The 19,541-nt window shown below is 43.0% G+C and overlaps 1 protein-coding gene across 5 annotated transcripts; it reads left to right on the plus strand.

Moving 5' to 3' along the window:
* The first annotated feature begins 288 nt into the window (after positions 1-288).
* ktn1 (kinectin 1) lies at positions 289-19,036 on the plus strand. 5 transcript variants are annotated; one of them, XM_029461455.1, is made up of 36 exons: positions 289-470; positions 5,068-5,744; positions 5,841-6,005; positions 6,115-6,231; positions 6,335-6,465; positions 6,603-6,707; positions 6,841-6,981; positions 7,155-7,261; positions 7,570-7,714; positions 8,395-8,491; positions 8,609-8,793; positions 9,030-9,119; positions 9,255-9,292; positions 9,397-9,487; positions 9,755-9,823; positions 9,926-9,963; positions 10,088-10,178; positions 10,314-10,382; positions 10,483-10,520; positions 10,910-11,000; positions 11,123-11,235; positions 11,321-11,417; positions 11,679-11,719; positions 11,838-11,928; positions 12,731-12,817; positions 14,703-14,792; positions 14,893-14,979; positions 15,103-15,192; positions 15,273-15,365; positions 15,485-15,553; positions 15,677-15,760; positions 16,130-16,213; positions 17,455-17,538; positions 17,634-17,729; positions 17,838-17,948; positions 18,061-19,036. In XM_029461455.1, exons 2-36 carry the CDS (start codon positions 5,069-5,071, stop codon positions 18,088-18,090), a joined length of 3,831 nt encoding a protein of 1,276 aa, XP_029317315.1. In that variant the 5' UTR covers positions 289-470; position 5,068; the 3' UTR covers positions 18,091-19,036. The 5 variants fall into 5 exon arrangements, with proteins under 5 accessions (XP_029317315.1, XP_029317316.1, XP_029317317.1 ...); XM_029461456.1 differs by having other exon boundaries at positions 6,118-6,231; XM_029461457.1 differs by having other exon boundaries at positions 5,847-6,005.
* Positions 19,037-19,541: the final 505 nt, after the last annotated feature.

The raw sequence follows: 19,541 nt of genomic DNA on the forward strand, positions 1-19,541 counted from the left end.
TTTTAAGTTTCATGTAACATATTGTAGCAAAATATGTTTTAAATCCAATCCCTGGAGACATACTGTCCATATACCATAAAGAAATGAAAGTGAAAGTGTGGTTAGTTAAATACCACAGATAATGTGCTTTTGTAGTCGCGTTTTATGGACTTTGTGGAAGTGCAATGACCACTCCCCTATTTGCTTTTGTCGATAGTAAGATTTATGAACCAAGGCTGTTTTCGAAAAGGCGGTACTATCTCTTCCTTAGACCTGCGTAATAACGGCTTTGAACGGTGTACCCGTAGTCACAAAACAAGCGCAGCCTGACTATGACCCGCCCCCGCGAACCAGAAACAGCAGATAGTCGGACGGATAGCGCAGAAGAAAGCCAGGCTGGAGCTGCCCTGGGAAGTCAGGAGTCTGCCAGAGTCAACGCACAACAACGCCATTTCACCACCAGCCACGGGAACAGAAAACTAAAGCTACAGGTATGTCGCGTTTAGTTGTTCTCGGCGACATTATGTTATGTCTTGTCAACAGGCCGCCTATTCCGGTCTCACCGCAGCTAAGCTCTTACCCGGGCCTGGGTACGGCCCTCAGGACTTGAACGGAAGAATGAAGCAGCAGACCGGGTCAGAGATTTCAGGAGAGAGGGAGGCTGGGTCACCAGCGAGACGAGGCCCGTGGGGGCAGACGTCCACGCCTCCATACGGGCTGTGTGTCTGTAAAATAATTAAACTTGCTTGTTCCGGCTAACAGTGTTGCTGGTCAGTTTATCGCTGAAGACTTCCTCTGTACCAATAATTGGCTTGCTCGGCTCACGTTAGTTGGCTAGCTTTTATGTTAGCTAGCTCATTCATCATGCTGAGCTGTAGCCACTCTGAGGCGAACTTGAGCGTCGACAAGCCCTGTCCTGTATGGATTATAGAACTACTATAACAACTACTTGTAGCCATGTCCGGACCACTATTGAGCCCCCACTTTTGATACAAACATTTTTTTTGGCTATTCATGTCGGTGAAGTGAGCGTGTCGTCGACATGTGTGCCTCTTTCGCTTTAATGGTTCATTCTATTATACCGTGAGAATGTGAAGCTAGCTATGCTAACGTAGCAAGGAAGATTAAAGCTATAGCTAGAACAGTTCTGCTGTTTCTGTGATTACAGGCTGCATCCACAAGCGGCCCTTTCTTGGTGTAAGAACAGCTGCCATTACGTATCTTGGTTCAGTATTGTGCACAAGGCCGGTGATTCGACATGACTGAGCATGCTGGGACACTTGGTACTCAACTATAGTGAGCTGCCCTTGTTGAATTATGAGGAGGCCTGCTAGACATTAAAGAAAACATTAATGTCTTTCTGGTACTTTATAATGAACGACACATATACTGCCACCCTGTCTAATAAAGAGGTGACTAAATATATAAGTTCATAACCATCACACTTTGTCCTTATGACGTCTATATAGGTATAGTATTTGATTGTTAATCTAACTTTATGCTAAAATCTGGAGATCTTTGTAAGTCCTTTCAAACACCCTGTTGGCCCCACCTTGAGAAACTTTGAGTCTATTTTCCTTCGCGTCTCATCCTGTTTGTGGCTTGGTATCAGTTCTATCCTGTTGGCATCTTTGTCAATTTCATCGAGCTCTATCTGTTGATAAGCTCTTATCAAGGTCGTCTTGTTTGTACTTGATTCAATATGTACCACACTCAAGTTTCCTTGTTGCAGCCTGAGGAGAAGATGTGTTAATGTTTTCCCACTATGATGCCCTAATGTCTGTGCACTTTGCTACTTGTGTTTAGTTTACAACCATAATACTGATTATGGTAAACTATGATTTTGTCAGCTTAACTATTCAGATAACCACCTCCCAATTGTCATGCCTATCACTTTAAACTAGATTATTTGTTAATTACCTGCAGTGAAACTTTCTATATAAAAGGTACAGTCATTGAAGAGTTAACGTAGTTCCATAGTCTTTTTTAATTAGCATGTGGGATCATGCTTACAATAAGTTGTTACTTTGCTACTGTAACAAACTGCAGGTTGTGACCTTTACACTTTCACAATTCATAAAGTTGGTTATAAACAAATTATTCGTTGATATGAAATTTTGCATATCATTTGCAGTCATTTTGCCAAGCCCAACTCTATCTTAGTCTTATTCTGAGTTAGGAAAATTCTTTTTGAAAATTACACGTGTGTTTTGTTTGTTTATGGAGAAATTGTTCACTTGAATAGCTTCCAAGTTTCTGTGCTTTCCTGGACCTGTTAATGTGCTTTTTAGTGAATTATTGCAATCTTAATGATATAAAGCGCTGCATGTCCTGGTTTGTAAGTACTGTCAGTGCTGCTTTTTGGACCCGATAGTTATCAGGACTTCCCTCTCTGTCCACGCCTGCCAAATGAGGAGGTCTGACCAGCCAAGTGGCTAGATTCCGAGGAGCCAACAGCCCGAAAGGGCTTTGTCCTGAGGGCTCATTTTGATGCTGGGACAAGGCTCTCAGGCTGAACTAGGAAACTCGTGCACCTTCCACTCTGAGGCCTGGGACTGAAAGAAAGCAAAAAGGCTTCAAACTTTTACACCACTTACTCCACCCATATGTATTATGCCCAGAAGCAATGTTGCTTTTAGAGTTATTTCACAGCTTCATTCGGTCTGACATGGGAGTTTCCTGGAACATACAATGACATGCATAAGAAAGAATTTCCTGATTTGGTAGACGATGAAAGTTACCGCTTTAAAAAAAACTTGTTACACTATCCACCCATGGTGTGTAAGTAGTACACGATGTACTATGGCTTCTTTATGTCTTAAGCCTTATTTTGTGAAACTTTGGCCCAGTTGGTTCATGTTCAGATTTAAGGCAGTCATAATCTCCATACCCCTCCAAAGGCTTTTTTGGTCTTGGCATGCTGCTTATTAGCCTTAATTAGTAGTTTCTGTGTTGTCATTGTCGTATGACACATCTTCTAATGAGGTCACAGGTAAGAAATCTAAAAGCTATAAGTCTAATATTCTCATCATGGTATGAGTTTTGACTCTGTTGAGTTTCTGCAGTGCTCTCTGAACCAACTGCTATTTCTCTGCTCACAGTTAACATATTTTCTATGAGTTTGCCCTCTGCCGTGTGGAGGAATGCATGCTCTTTGACACAAATGCAATACAAACGCCTCCAGAGGAAGTGAACAGGCATAAGGCAAACATTCCTTATCAACTAGTAAGCCTATCAGATGTATTTGAGTCAAAGCTCTTTAAAAAAAATGTTATATAATACATTTTTAGGTCTATGCTCATAGGAACAGCTTTGTGCTTAAAATGCAAAAAAAAAAATCAGAATAAGATAGAACAAATATTAAACATAACCTGGTGCATTTTTGTGTGTTGAGGAAGTTATAACGAGAGGTTTTTGAGGAGGTAGTGAAATAGGGTCAACATTAAACTATAAGGCTAAGCCTGCCAGTCCTGAGGAAGTCCTGCAGTAGAAAGTTATTCTTAAATGTATTATCATGGGTAATCTGCTTAATCCAAATTACTAAAGAGGTCTGCTCTACGACACTGACTCCTACGCTATATTACGGCCACAGATCCTTGGCATAGGGATCGGGCACCACTTCAGGTCACTCGCTGTCGGTGCCACTCTGTATTGTTGACAACACAATGATGCTGCCGTCACCCAGGGCTTAAGTTGTCTCTGTTTTTTACAAAAGTTATTTTTTAGTTTTTGAATACATTTGCAAGACGTACTCTCCAGATGCAATATTTTTTTGAAAGAGTTGTATTTATTTTATCAGAACTGTTAGCACTTTTGTTGATTTTGCCACGCACACAATAGCAGCATCACCTCAGTGATTTTCACATTAAAAATGTCATCTGGGGTGCGATCAGGTTGATTAAATGGAACAAATATGTGCTGCAAGGAAAAAATCTTTAATAAAAAAAAAAAGAGAGGAAAATCAGGAGAACATGCAGGCTCCCTGTGTGAAATGTTTTGACAGTGTTAGAATGCTCTTTAGACTAATCAGATTATTTGGCTGAGTAACTGCATTAATTATAGATATACAGTCAACCTCATCTTAACAGCCATCATGCAGCCATTTTCTCAGTTTCATTTATAACGAGAAGTGTTAATGCTTTCAGTTGGTTTGGTTATAGTGGGGACTGGCTACTAGCGAGCAATAACATGCAATGATTCTCAAGTTATTACTGCTTTAACTGCATTGATTCCACCCCAATTCATTCTTAGCGCGTAGCCTTGAGCCGACAACACAGTTCCTAAGAATATCTTTGGCAGATGCTAAACGGATGAAGTCTCAGGACCTCTCGACTCTGTAAACTTTGCCTGCGATGGAAGAAGAAGCTCCTCTCCTTTTGGCTTAAAGCAGATAGGGGTCAAACTGCAGCTGCAGCAGACCTTAGCGGGTGACACTTGCATGTGGGTGTATTTTTGCCTCTTGCAAATCCATCCTGATATGAGTTTCGAATACCACAGTGTCATCTTTGTGGCGGCTGAAGGAGGGAAGTGACTAAATAAGACAGTGAGCCATCTTCTTTTTAGCCTAGTTGTCTCATGTTTTTGACCTATTTTTCTCCCTTTTAAGCCAATGAGAGAAGTTTTCTATCTTGCTCTTACCATGTTTTAAGTATTGTCTATGAACCTACATTATATTAAGGTGGGGAGGGTGTTAAGCCGGGGTAGTGTTGTGTAATTGGATCATATCACTTAGAGAGGACAGGGTGTCACACCTCCACATACCATACCTCCTACTTGCACCAGTTCACACATTGCAGGCTAGCTGTCATGGCTGGCAGCAGTGGTTGCCTTGCAAATTAATATTAATAAACTGCAGGACTTGTAAAGGATGGATATGAGCAGCAAGCTGAAATCACAGATTTATGTACATCAAATCTTTGAGCTCTTTTGTTCTTGTGATCTCTGGATTTTTAGCAGAATTTGCCAGTTGCCTTTTTGTTGGTAGAAAGCTATACCATAATGTCATACATTCAGTATGTGGAAAATATGACTTTCTGTTGCGAAGTGGCCTAAATTAAACAATTTTTGTTTTGTGTCTTTCCCTTTCAGAATGGCGGTGGATATCTACGACTCTCAGTACCTGCTCATCCTGGCCCCTTCCCTGGTCATTGCCCTCATGTTCCTCTTTTTCTGGCTCTTCATGAAGGAAACCTCCTACGATGAGGTGCTGGCCAGGCAAAAACGAGACCTAAAGCTACCACCATCCAGGCCAGACACCCGTAAGAAGAATGAAAAGAAAAAGGGCAAAAAGAAGGAGAGTGCCAGCGGCGGAGGTGGAGGAGAGTCGGAAGAGGATCTTAGGGATTTTGATGTGGCTGATGGTGGCAACAGCTCCACTCTGGAGGTAGAGGAGGAACCTGCACTAGTGGCTACACCAGATCCGGCTCCATCAACACCTATTCCCTATGTGCCTGTTTCAGTGTCACCCGATGCTCCTGTTGTTCTTAGGGAGAGAAAGAAGAAGGAGAAAAAGGCTGCCAAGGCTGCCGCAGTTGCTGCTGCTGCAGCTGCCGCAGTTTCTTCTGAGGAGCCAGAAGTGAACGGCTCAAAGCCAGTCAGCCGCAAGGCAGAGCCACCTATGGCTGCGGGCAAACACTCCAGCCCTCCCTCTCCCCAGCTTGAGGTTCAGGTCCCGGTCCAAGCCGCTCAGGCTCCTGTTCAGGCTCAGACACCTCCCCAGATCTCTGGGAAGAAGAAGGACAAGAAGAAACAAAAAGCAGAGCCTGGTGAGTACCCTAGAATATAGTTAAAAGCAGCGTCACTTAGTTTGTTGTAGCAAAGATTAAAATGGCTAACTCTGATTTCAATAAATCCTTCCTAAGTTGCAGTGAATGACCAGCAGCCAGAGGTTAAGTCTGAGCAAGCTCCAGTCAAGAAGGAAGCTCCCATTGTGGCTGAATCCAAAGTTCTGGACAGTGCAACCCCAAGTGCTACCACTGGCAAGAAGAAGAACTCTGCCAAGAAGCAGAAGACCGAACCTGTCAATGGTAATACACACGCCTTATATAAATGATGTCTCAATATCTTTAAAATATCAGGGCATGTTGTCAAACCGAAACCTGAACTTTTAATCAAAGCCGTTTTTCTCAAATCCAGCAGATGAAGCCCATGTTCTGGCTAACTCTGCAGCTTCTGCCAACCACCAGGCAGGCCATAACGATGATGTACCATCCAAAGGGAGTGGCAAGAAACAGAAGAATGAGACCGACAAAGGTAAGAGTGGAAAAACAAATCTGCTTCTATATTTAGTTCCCTTTGCTGTCGAGCCGTATAATGCCGTGCTAAATTGCTTCCTCTATCTTGTGTGTTTTAACAGAGAACACGGAGGTGAAGCTGAAGGAGCTGCTGTCTGGTCTGTCCAGCCTGGCTCTGTCAGAGGCCGAGGCTGTCAGTGTGGCGGCTCTTCTCCGGGAGAAGAACCCTAATGCTTTGAATGCCTGGCAAAAAGTGAGAGATTAATAAGTGATGCATTTGAATTAGGTGTTGTGACAAGTAACATTTTACACTATTTGCATTTGGCAGGAGTCTTGGTATTTATAATAGGACTACGACCCCTTTTTAAAAACGTTGTGTCTCACCACCAGTCTGCAGCTAGGCCTGACCCAGCTGCACAGGAACGAGAGAGACTTCTTACAACTTTACAAGAAGAGGCTTCCATTGCCAAGGACAAAGTGAAACAGCTTAGCCAGGTCCGTATTCCCATGTTCTACTTCATGAATTACATGATGTGATAAACAAATTAATCCCAATTTATTCTTCATATAAAGTGATTGCATTTGTTTCAGTAAAGAGCTTCATATGCCTCTTCCTTCTGTGCTTTAGGAGGTTCAGGTTGAGAAGCAAAAGACAAGCCGGATGGAGGCTGTGATGAGAGAGCAACGTGCAGCCATGGAGAAAGAACTGGGCAGCATGCAGGGCAAAGCACAAGGCAGCTACCAGGAGCTCCAGTCCATGCAGATAAAGGTGACTTGATTACTTGCATAAGTGTTGACACTTACACATTCTTCTTTATTATAAATACAGTTACACATTAAACGACACTATCATCTGGAATTTGAAAAATGTGAAGGAATCGAGACCTTTTCGGTATTCTTCTCAAGACTGCATTGATACTGAATCATCTTGTTTGTGTGTAGTTCCAGCAGGTGAGGGAGCAGCTGGAAAGCCAGATCACTCGACTGCAGCAGGAGAACGGCATCCTGAGGGATGCAGTCAGCTCTGCCACCAACCAGATGGAGAGCAAGTCAGTGTTGCACTACAATAGATTAGACCCTACTGCTCACGCTCTCTAGAGCTTCACACATGTCTCATCTGCTTTTAGTGAAACAATATTAGAATTTCAGCTCGTTGTCTTGGCATTTTAGTTCGGACTTCCATTGCTTCTGCCTGTTTGCTCACATTAAGAGACCCATCTGTACGCCGGTTACACAATATGAAATGCCCCATACAGGCTATGGCTTGTAGTTTAATTCATCAGCAACATCCAACAACAAAGCCCCATCAACCATTTTCAAGTATGATTTGTGCTTCTGTGCCTGTGTTTGTTGATAGGAATTCAGCCGAGCTGAACAAGCTGCGTTCTGAGTACACCGGCCTGATGAAAGAGCTGGCAGACAACAACGTCAAGCTGCAGCAGGAGGAGCACCAGAGGAAGTCGCTGGAGGTCAACTACAAGCAGAACGTGTCCCAGCTGGAGGTACGCTTATCCAGATGCACAATGTGTTTATTTAGCCTCTGCTTCAGTTTCCCCAACCGAGACAAAAATTAACTGAGCTGTGCAAAACCTGGGCCATGCCGCACAGCTTCAAATCTGGTTAGTGGGTGTGGTAGCATAGCCAAGGAAATGGGAGGAGGTTGTAGTGGAAGTCCCGGGGAGGGGTGTGGGAAATATAACCTGGGTTGGAAGGGTTGTGTTGGCTTGGGAAGCTGGAATGTTCGAGGCTTTGTGCTGTGTATGAACAACACCTTCCTGCGAGACACCCAGATCAGCCTTTCCTGTATTTTCATTGAATTGACGACTGATCAAAGATAGAAATCGAAGTTGTCTCAGCAAAGAACCTGAGAGTTGAGATTTGGAGGGCGGAAAACTTTCTTTATTGCACGAACACAACATTCTTTCTTTAATGTCTTGACTTTGTAATTTAAACTATCAACTCACTGTTTGGTAGATTCAGAGCTGTGTTTTATTGAGGAACAAAGACTTGATGCAAATCAACCTCCATCATTGACCCTACTTACAGTAATGATATTGAGAGTGAGAGGAAAGATTGATAGATGTCATTTGTTAGTTTACCTGCTGTAGTGTGGTGGTACAGCACTTGTATAATGTGTGGGAGAAAAATATTAACCAAATTGGATGCATCTCTCCATCCCCAGGCCCAACTGCAGGATGCTAAGCGAAGCTGGGAAGAACTGCAGAAATTCCTCCACAATGTCAATGCTGAGAGAGAGAAACTTCAGGCCTCAAACCAAGGTGATCAAATATGTTGCACTAGATATTTGGTCCTTTTTAACTTGTTGCTTCTACTACATTAAAGTGAATCATCAGGTTACATTCAGCAATGTGTTGTCTGTGTATGTGTGAGTGCAGATCTGCACAGCCAGCTGGTGGCAGTAGAGACAGAGATGAACAACAAGAACAAGGAGATCCAGACCCTACACAGCAGCCTGACTGAAGCCATGGTTTCCAAGGAGCGGCTGGAGCAGAGAGTGATGGAGCTCATGGAGATGTCCCAGCACAGTATGCCTGATGACTCAATGCAAGCCCAGGTTCAGGTGAGCCGCCACAACATCAAACTCAACATTTGAAGGAGTCTATTTTTCTAGTACATCTTTGCGTGATCCACTATATTGGATGATTTTAAATCGAAGCTGTCACATTGATGGATTCTTGAAATGCATTTTAGTATTCTGAAGTGTTGATTCCATATTTAGATGCAAAGTGAATTTCTCTGACGCAGAGCAACACACACACTTCTTGTGAACTAATATATATAGTCTGTGTTTAACAGGACCTTATAAATGAAAACAAAGGTCTTCAGGTCCAGAGCGAGACCCTGCAAATCCAGAATAAGTCCATGCAGGCCCAGATCTCAACACAGGTATATATGGTCAACTTCCTTTATTTATGTTTAGTAAGAAAACACGTATGACCAACTGTATGTATGTATGTATGTATGTATGTATGTATGTATGTATGTATGTAGGATAATAAGATGTATTTTCTTCTCATGTAGGTCACCCATGCCTCTCACTTTGACGAGCTACAGAAGCTGTGAGAAACAATTTTCACCTTTTCAGACATACTGACTGCAATACAAGTGATACTGTTGAGCCGTGTCTCATGCGCTCGCTCAACTCTTCCCCTGTTCTGTTCAGATTGGCTGATAAGGAGTTGCAGAGGAAGAGTCTGGAGGATTCTCTAAATGCTGAGAGGAGCAGTGGGGCCAGTAGAGAAACTAACATGCAGGTATAGTCGCAAGAGCGCTTCATCTACAGCTTCTTATATCAACATTGCATCGCTTCATTAGTCTGCTGAAATTTGGTAAACATGTTCTAGGCCTCTCATTGTGTTGAAAGGTGATATGGATTGAAGACTATGTTGGGCATGTTGGTTTATATTTGTGTTCTGATGCCAAACGGATATAATTTATTTCACGCTTTTATAAACCCGACAGAGAATGCTGTTGTCTGTTTGTCAGATACTGTATTGTGTGTTTTTTGTTTTCCTCTGCAGGCCTTGCACAATGACAACATGTCACTGAAGGCAGAAATGCATAATCTGCAGGCACTGATTTCTGATCAGGTTAGTCATCTACCATGACTGTTTTTCCAAATTTAAAATGTCCCAATGTGTTAGTGTGTTAGTGTGTTTGACACGCCCTCTTTTATTTCACGCTCCACGCAGACTGCCTCCCAAATGGCTTTGGACCAGTTCCAGAAGAGGTGTGTGTGAAAGCTGGAACATATTTTGATAATGTCAGCAGTTAGGCTTGTCGCATGTTACCATAAAACATAAGAGTCCTAATAAATAACTGAATGACCTTGTAAAACATTGCTTCCCAAACAGCGTCCGGGAGAAGGAGGACAACATGAGAACTGTAGAGGACCTGCTGGAGAAGGGGCTGATTGAGGTGGCCAACAAGGAGGAAGAGCTCAAGGTGTTTGTTTTCTCTTGTGCTGCCTCACACACAGTTCACTGACATCAGCATGCTTTAAGTGATTCTGCATTTTCACTGCTTGCCTTGTAATCACAATCCCTAATGGGTAAATGGGTCATTTTTCTCCTGATGCAGGCTGTAAGAGAAGAAAACCAGGCACTAAAACAGGAAACCGAGGCCTTTCAGAGAAAGACAGCAGAACAGGTGCGTTGCCTTAAAATCTTTACTAAGAGAAGTTTTCTTTCTTTTCTTCACCTTACTATGTATTCATTCTTTTTTAAATGGTCTTTTCCCTTAATCACAGGCATCATCAGAGTCGATAGTGGAGGAACTCCAGAGCATGTAAGAGCAATCAAGTTTCTTTCTGGTATTTTGGCATCATGACAATGCAATAGTAATCAACCCCACCCACATCGCACGAAGACACAGAGACTAACATTAACTTTAGTTTCCGTAACACCAGACAGCCAGTGGCGGCAGCCTTGCCATCTAGAGGAGATAAAGAGCAACTGATGCCGATCATAATTACATGTTCTGCAACCAAAGGATACTTCTTACTCTACGCATATCAACACTAATTACTCCTGGCACTCCGTAGACACACCCCCGATTGTAACTCTCCGCTGTCACAAGAGGCTGTGCATTGTTAAATGTCCTCTTGTCCCGGATATCTATCTGTGTGTCGTCAAACTTTTCTTTATGACAAACCATTGTTTCACTTTGCTTTATAGGATCCAAGAGAAGGATGTGAAGCTAAAATCAATGGAGGAGAGTCTACAGACGGCACAAGACGGCAGCTCTGCCAGAGAGAAGACAGTTGAGGTGTGGGCTTTTCTGTTATGATGAAATACGTTGGTTTGCACATTTCAATTGCTCTTCCTCATATTGTTCATATTATCTTGTCCTACTTTGAGCTCTTTTCTAAAGAGTTTTGTGTCTCGCAGGCTCTGGAGCAGCAGTTGGCTGCCCTGCAGGCGGAGATGGAGCAGCTTAGACAGATGGAGACGTCAGAAGAGCTGACCAGTTCTGGTGCCCAGCTCCAAGAACTCCAGTCTCAGTAAGTTAACCCCCACACTTCAACATGAAACCGCCCAGCGTTGCCTTCTCAAATCGGACTAATGAGGAGCACGTCTGACCCACAGGCTAGCAGCAAAGGACCACGAGATCCAGACGCTGCAGGCTGAGCTGGAGGCAAGGACTAAGGACCTGAGTGAGCAGGTGGAGCAGATGCACCAACAGGTGAGGAAAACCAAGATTTCAAAGAATTGCTCACTTAGTGCAAGTGTGACATTTTATGTTTTGAGTCGGGAAGATTAGTCCAGCTCTAAAAGACTTTACCACATAAGCATCGCAGAAGAAATTAAGTTGGCGGAAGGGGCTCTTTTGACTCAGAAAAGACAAAAGTTTTGTCCTTAAATATTTTTAGTTATGAGGGTCATACGAGATCAAATTTTCAATCAGTTCTAGTTTTAATTGAGTCTGTTTCCCCTCCTTAAATAGCAATCCCACACTGCAGTGCCAAGCCCAGAACTTCTTACAGCGTGAGTACTGTTGCATGCTATATGATATCATAACATACATTTCTTTCACTTGTTTTAATTTGAAAGGACGCGTAACTACAAAAGATTGATAATGAGTGGTTGTGTTGTTGTCTATCAGGTTGTCAGAGAAGGAGAAGCAGGTCTCAGATCTGCAGGGTGAGCTGGCTGAGCTGAGGGACTCTGTGGAGCTTCATAGGAAGAAGAACAACGTAGGTTTCCTGCAGCGATGACTTGAACTGTATAACACCAGTAACTGCTCTGGTCTAGCCCTGCAAGACATCATCTCCCTCCCCTTGTGTGGTACCCCAAAACACTCCCCTCACACTGGAGTCACACACTGCACCGCAAACATCCATATTCCTGTTGTCCACTGCCACTTAGTCCCACTTGTTTTGCTTTTTCTGTTTAAACCAAATGGAAAGCTTTCTTTAGCTCCGGTTGTGTTCTCACAATGATAGTACACATCAGTACAGATGTCTATTTTGATTTGGATCGCTAAAGCTGAGCGTTGTGTAACAGGGCTTCCAGCCTACTCTTGTTATGCTCACCATTGGACATGACTGTTTCAGCAAAGCTTGTCTGTGCTTGTGGGTGATTCAGAGCGTTAGAAACTCTCCTCCCTTTTTATCTTTAAGAGGGTCCTATTCGAATTGAAAAGCATATTCATGTGGACTTTTTTTGTATCTACCGTATACATCTCCAGACATTATTACCTTAATTTTTTATAAAGAATACTCACAGAACATTGTTTACAATACACATCTTGCATACTGTGCATGTTGCTTTTACCTTTTTTAGGTGTGAGACTGGGACTCTCAAGGCAGTTTGTTCGTACTTATTTTTAGAGGTTGGAGCATGGGCGAAAAGCAGAGTGTAGCAATTATTTATTTTTAAATGAGAAATACATTCGGTTTGTTCTGTTACTCTACCAGTCTTGATTTGCGGGTCAGTGAATGCATTTTTCCTGAGGCTGAACTGAAAGTAGTATCTCTCTGGAACTGACCAAAACAGGAGCTTCGGGAGAAAAACTGGAGTGCAATGGATGCTCTGTCAGCCACCGAATCCATGCTTCAAGGGAAACTCGGCAAAGCTGTCAAGGTTCGACACCCCCACCTCAGTCTGCTTCACTCTAGTTCCAATCTGATGCATCTCCCCCAAAAATGCAGTTTTTTTTCTCCATAATTGACCCAGTGAGATTTCTTTTTTGCCATCATCCATTACAAAGCTGCATACTCATTTACCTCACTCTCGCCCCTCTCCTCTGTTGTTTGGCCTCAATTTGCTTTATGTTGAACTTTGCTTCTCCCTTTGGGAATCTTAGACTTTATTAACTTAAAAAAATATTGATTTTTTTTCCTGAAGATCTGAAAAATATATATGTAGAAGATTTCTCCCCGACCAAAGCTCAGGCTGATGCTTGGAAATGAGTGTGCAGTGACATAAACATTGTTTCACTAGATGTCATTAGATTGATGATGTCATTGTAATCATTTATGCCGCTTCCTGTCTTTCTGTCATGTCACTCATTTCTAGCATGTCTCCCCCCCCCCCCTCTCATTCTGCTTTGTGACATCCGTACTGTCAATATCGCTAGTTAATAAGTCAATGAAAATCTGTTTAATTCTTTGATTTGAATGCAGTTCATTATTTTTAAAGGATGTATGATCATTCAAAACATTTTGATGAATATGCAACAGTAGCCTTATGTTTCACTATGCCTATGTTCTCGCGAATATAAGATCTTTGTGTAACTAAATGTAAAGCAAAGACTCCAGTGTATTTCTTGTAGCTGCAGATCCCCTGGTGTAGACATAGAGTGGGCTACCAGATATCTGGGCTATTAACAGTTACAGTGAGCGTATATTTTTGCCCTCCTCCTACATTAGGGAAGGGTACATTCTGAACCATCAGCACAGCAGCTGCTCTTCTGCCATCTGAGTACAGTAGAAAGCCCCTTCCCATGGCTGAGCCAGGGAGTTCCTTGGCAGCTGTTGTGTACTGTCAGTGCACGCTGGTTGTTTTCAACTCTATACACTCATCTCAGAGCTGCCTTGTGACACGGTGTGTTAATGTGAATAGTGGTTAGAGTGCCAGCTGGCTAGTGCTTGGCATACGCTCTCCCTTCAGGCCTCAGAGTGACAGTGCATGATGCTAGCCTATTGTGGGAGGACTGATGGCTACCTCTTTTTTATTTTATTTTTATTGAATAGTTTCAAGGTACTTTGTACAATTTCATGAAAGCAGATTGATGTATTTGTGGTTTCAGGAGGACTGAAGCATGTGATATGCTCTGAATCGGAAGTTGCTGACACTTGTGTGTAGGTTTGGCCTGCTTAACGATGCTGCTGTTTTCTCAGGGTAATTGGAAAGTAGGAGTGAGACAGCGTTCATCCTAATGCTCTAGAATTATAAATTTAAGATTATGTTAAGTGAATCATTCGTGTGACATTGATTGGAGCGCCGTCATGGATGACTTGATTTCTTTTTCAAATTGAATCTTCAATCAAGCAGTCTCATTGAGACCAAGATTTATTTTCCAAGAGACCTGAGAACAAGAAACATTTACGAGAACGTAATCGGCAAAAACGAAACACAATGAACATGAAATAAACCAACAATTTAGAAATCATGAAATAAAATCCGTTTGACAGGTGCCTAGTTGCTGAAACCAGTTCTTCCAACATTTGAGTACATGAGGGATATCTAAGGTTAAACAGTTACTAGATTTATGAGAGACGTGCGATACAGAGAACAATGATGAGTACGAAATGTGTCATTTGTGATGAAGCATGATGCACAGGGTTTATCAACTGAGAGTTGATGACTGGTTTAAAAACATATCATGGAGAGTAGAATGAGGAAGAAGGAAAGGTGGTGGTCACCTGCTCTGATGACCACTGGACCTGATCTTCCAAGTGACTGTTTAAATAGTTCAATCTCCTCTTTGTCTTTTTCCTCTTTGCCCCCTCCCATCGCCTTGTAGGAGAACCAGGCCGCACTGGCAGTGTGTCAGGCCGAGTGTCGGGAGGTTCTGCACAGACTTCTGCCCCATGTGCCTCTGCCCAGTGAGCAGGTATGGGTAATTGGAATTTTACCTCCATGCAAATTGTGTTTGAATACCCGTGTTACACCGTCTCACTTCTCCTGTGTCGTGATGTTTCTCTTTTCTCTAGAACCATCAGGAGTGGCTTCACATATTTGAGGGGGCAGTGGCTGAAAGCTCAGCTGCACAATCCACCCCTGCATCAGGGGACTCTAAGGTAAATAAAGTGGAAATGTAAACGTAAACCTCTTTCCTCTTAAACAAAGATAAATTAATCCACAAATACTTCTCTCTCTCTCTCTCTCTCTCTCTCTCTCTCTCTCTCTCTCTCTCTCTCTAGGAACTGACTGAGAAGCTGAAAGAAGCTGATGAAGCCCAAAGGATTCTACAGAAAGACTGTGAGACGTACAAGAAGGTGTTGGCAGAGACAGTGAGTTGAGGTTTTAACATTTGTGCTTCCATAGTGGCGTCTCTTGCCAAACTGAGCTGTCATTCCTGCTGAATCCACAGGAGGGCATCCTTCAGCGCCTCCAGAACAGCGTGGAGCAGGAGGAGTCCCGCTGGAAGGTGAAGCTGGAGCTATCGCAGGGAGAGTTCAGAGAGGTATGTGTTGAGTTTTTAGCAGGAAACAACTCTCAGATTGAATACCAAATCACTAAGGTGATTATATTGTTGTACCGCGTGTGCGTTTCACTGAATCATTCTTCTGCCTCTTCCCTTAGATGAGCCAGAAAGTCACAGCTCTGGAGGGGGAGATTGAGAGACTAGCTGATGGAGCAGATTTGGAAAATGTCAGTCCACTTAAAAGCACACATCTCAAACTGACACTCACGCATGTGTTTCTCTACGACTTATTGTACATTCTGCCATTTTAACTTCTCTTTGTCTATTTCTGAACCTCTTGTGCTCTGTAGCTCAGAAGAGAAAAGCAGCTCTTGGAGTCTGAGTTGGAGCGGGCGGAGCGTGAGAGTGCCACCTATGTAACAGAGGTCAGAGAGGTGAGCAGAAACATGACCCCCCCCCCCTCACCCTCATGATCCTCAAGTCATAGCCTTCATTCTACTGTTGCAAAAAGATCTCTTGTGTGTCACTTTCATGTTCATGGTGTGTTTTTTTAATGAAATCCTGTTTATTTGGGGCATATGAAATCCACACAACACGCACACTGAAAACACATGCGTCGCATAGTCAGCTCTTTCAAATGACTCCTTACACCAATTGCCAGCACAGCAGGATCCTGCTTCTTTTTTTTTAGGTCTCATGGCCAGGTCAGCTTGTATCACTGCGTAGACTGTGTGTTGGTAGTGCCGTCCTGGACCGACTCTCCCAGACTCTCATTAAACACATCATGTCAAACTTAATTTCAGCTCAAAGATCTGTTGATTGAGTTGCAGACCAGACTTGATGGCTCATATACAGAGGCTATCAGACAGAATGAGGAGCTGAATTTGGTAAGCGTTGCTCACCTTCTAGCTAGAGCTCCTTTTTGAAAACCTAATCCTTATTGCACTCAGCAGTGGCTCAACACTGACTGCTATAGGAAGGGTTCTCCATCTTCTGCTACTGTGGGTCATCATCCATAACCTCAACCCATAAGATTTTAGGAGCCAGGAAATGTGACATTGTAAAGTAACATAAATCAGAGGTTGAGAGTGATGACTCGCCTTCGCACTCGGTGAAACTTACAAGACTAACTCTCCCTTCTCTACGCTGGCACTTCATCTCACTTTGCCTTGTCAGGCATCTAACAAATGGCTTACTAGTCAACTTGTCTTCCTTCTGCAGAGTCTAAAAAAGGCTCCATTTTGTGCAGCTTCAGCTAAAACTTGACTCCACATCTTGAACTGCACTCTATTATACCCTCTTCTGCCTTCCCACAAACCCTGTGTGTCTGTCTCGTGGCCTTTGTCGTGCCATTATGTCACTGGATACTTAACTGTGGTATCAAATTCTGTGTTGGCAGTCAGTGGTTTTGACAGTCCATTGGCTGCGTTCCAACCGACAATAGATCCATCAAAAAAAAAACCCAGCCTCCTGATTAATTTAAATGAGGACTTTAACAACAAATTAAGAAAAACAAATAAAAAAAACATCAATATCATCAAAGGTTTTCCTGCAACGCATCGCCTTCATTGTCCTGGAACAATACTTTGGTCTATCGGGATTCATCTTCTCACCAGTACTTATTGCAACATGCCCACACCAACGCAGCCACTGGACTCTTCACACAGTGCTATTCTTGGTTTGAACATGGCCTAAGTAGCACAAGTAAAAGCTGTTAAATCTGTACAACAGAGCTGCAACGATTAGTCAAATAATTAATTTGTCAATCGACTAATAATCTCCAAACTATTTTGATGATCGATTAATCTTAAAGGGAAGTACATTTTCATGCAAAAATGGCAAAACAAAGCCTTTAAAGACATCACGGTGGACTCTGAGAAACTGGGATGCATATTTTTTACTACTTTTTGACAATATAGACCAACCAATTAATCGGCAAATTAATCAATAATGAAAATAGTCTTCAGTTGCAGCCCTACTGTGCAAATGTTGAGCACTTTAATGTATGTATTTAATGTTTGCAGGAGAATACATGCTCCTTGTGTACATGCAATGCTTGATTATAAAAGGGATTCACAGGTGTGACTGGGAAGCTCCAATGTGTGCTGACTGTCTGTTTTGATTTCAGCTGAAAACCCAGCTCGCTAAGACTCTGTCCAAGCTGGAGACGGAAGAGAACGACAGGCAAAAGGTGGCTGGAGACCTGTATACGGTACGAATGCTTGTTTCTATTTATTACACTGCTGCTATGGGTCCAACTCCAGGCCACACTTGTTAACAAGTGGAACTTTCTGCTCCTTAATTCAGGCCCAGCAGTCTCTTGATCTGATCCAGGGGGAGCTCTCAAAAGTGACAGAAAACGCTGATGACCTGATAGAGGATAGCAGCCTGTCGTCACAGAGGGTAAGAGCCTGGGGCAGTTTGGGTGTTGTAACGTTTGTTTGTGCACGTGTTAGCATGTGTCGTAATTAGGTGGTTACATTGAGCCTAAAGCAGCCATTCTGTCTACAGGAGGAGATTGACAGAAAGGAGAAAATGGCTGCAGGACTGAACCAAACAGTCAGAGAACTGCAGCAGCTGCTACAAGGCGTCAGCCGGCAACTCACCAAGAGACCGGAAGGGGTAAGGCCTTTCAAACTGCCCAATAAAGCAACGTGATAGTGTCCGAGTCTTTCCACTCAAGTGTGTATTTGAGTTTGGAGTCTGAACATTCTACATTTGTGCTTTCCTCCAGGAGGCTGACAAAGATCTGCCCAAGGTATAGTGAGAGGAGGACAGACCCCCACGCAGCCCCCCTGACTGCACTACAGAGACCACCTTTGACCTTCGGTCTCAACACTACCACCGTCACACCATACTGTCACACCCAGCCACACCCTTTCCCCAACCTCCGTCACCTCACCTGTACTGTAGGCAGCCTCCAACTGACTGGCCGAGGCGCTGGCAAACCACTCCCAGTCTGAATGTTGGCCGTAAGGGAGCAGGCAGAAATTTACTGTTATTTCCAAACACTGTACCAAAACAGCTCCACTCCCACCACATTCCTCTTTTTCAGCAGCATCGCCCGTTAATTTTTTATTCTATACTTAAAAATGACATCGTGCATAATTTAAACTGCGTGGCAACCATTCCTCTGTTTTTAAAACACCTGTATTTTTCAATGAAATCCTTTTTGAATACTGCAGTAGTTTTTGTTATTTGTCAAGAGATGGCAGTGATACAAATTTCCAACTTGATGAGACAAACTTTGAGTTTTCAGTACTTTTTTCTTAACTTAAAAGATGTGTATTGTTTAAATGTTCCAGTTAGGACCTGCTGAAATACACTATGTTGTTGATCCGTTTGCCTCCTGATCAGAAAACATCACAAACTGTGCGTTCAAGAATTCATAACTCCATGCATACTTTGCTCAGTATTGGGTGGGAGAAGGGGTGATCAGGGTCTCAGCATATCAGAAGGGTCACTGCGTGATTTTTAACTATGGAGACGCATGGACATGTTGTAGTCAAGTCTGTACTGCAGCTCCAGAGAGAAGGCCAAGTCAACAGTGTAGAGGTTTTTAAATCCTTCTCCAACTACTCTAGGAATAAGCGTCCCATATCATCTGTAATCAACACTCGCTTTATTGTTGCTAAGTTCATTAACTCTTGACGATTTTGTTCTTTTTGTAACAGGCGATGATAATAAAAGGGATGCTTGGTAAATCTGTCCAGCGTACTGTGTACTGTGCATCTTTTACTTCCACTGCACTTCTTTCTCCTCACCACTGTGGGGCAGCATGCAACCTTAGTTGAGTTTTCAAACTGGGATATTACAAAGCTTTTGCTCATGAAGCTTTTGCTGGCGGGTATAATTCTGCTTGGCAAAACATCCATTTGACTTCCCTGTACACGATAAATGTGTGTGTCATGTAGTGATGTTATTTTAGGTAAGTGGTTTGTACAACTGCAGAAAAGGTGACACACTGCTGCCTAAATGATGGAACATTTTGGGTGTGACCAGTTTCCCGTGATGGTAATATGCTGTATAATCCCTCGGAACAGGACTGTGTCCTCAGCTCCTGCACGAGGTTTTACAAAACATTTCCCGTCCGTAAGAAGATGTGAAAGGAAGGGAACATTTAACTGGAAATAATCAAAAGCTTAGCCAGGACAACATCTGACTCGGCTGTAATTATGTTGTGGTCACTTGTTGATACTGTGAGTGGCTGAGTGT

The sequence above is a fragment of the Cottoperca gobio genome, chromosome 22 (genome assembly GCF_900634415.1).
Source record: "Cottoperca gobio chromosome 22, fCotGob3.1, whole genome shotgun sequence".
Classification (NCBI taxonomy): Eukaryota; Metazoa; Chordata; class Actinopteri; order Perciformes; family Bovichtidae; genus Cottoperca; species Cottoperca gobio.

Bases quoted from the DNA above. Each gene is read 5' to 3' on its own strand.
- ktn1 (XM_029461455.1), top strand. From the start codon at position 5,069: ATGGCGGTGGATATCTACGACTCTCAGTACCTGCTCATCCTGGCCCCT. The intron at 8,794-9,029 runs GTGAGCCGCCAC...TGTGTTTAACAG, and splicing joins CAATGCAAGCCCAGGTTCAG to GACCTTATAAATGAAAACAA. The intron at 9,120-9,254 runs GTATATATGGTC...CTTCTCATGTAG, and splicing joins AGGCCCAGATCTCAACACAG to GTCACCCATGCCTCTCACTT.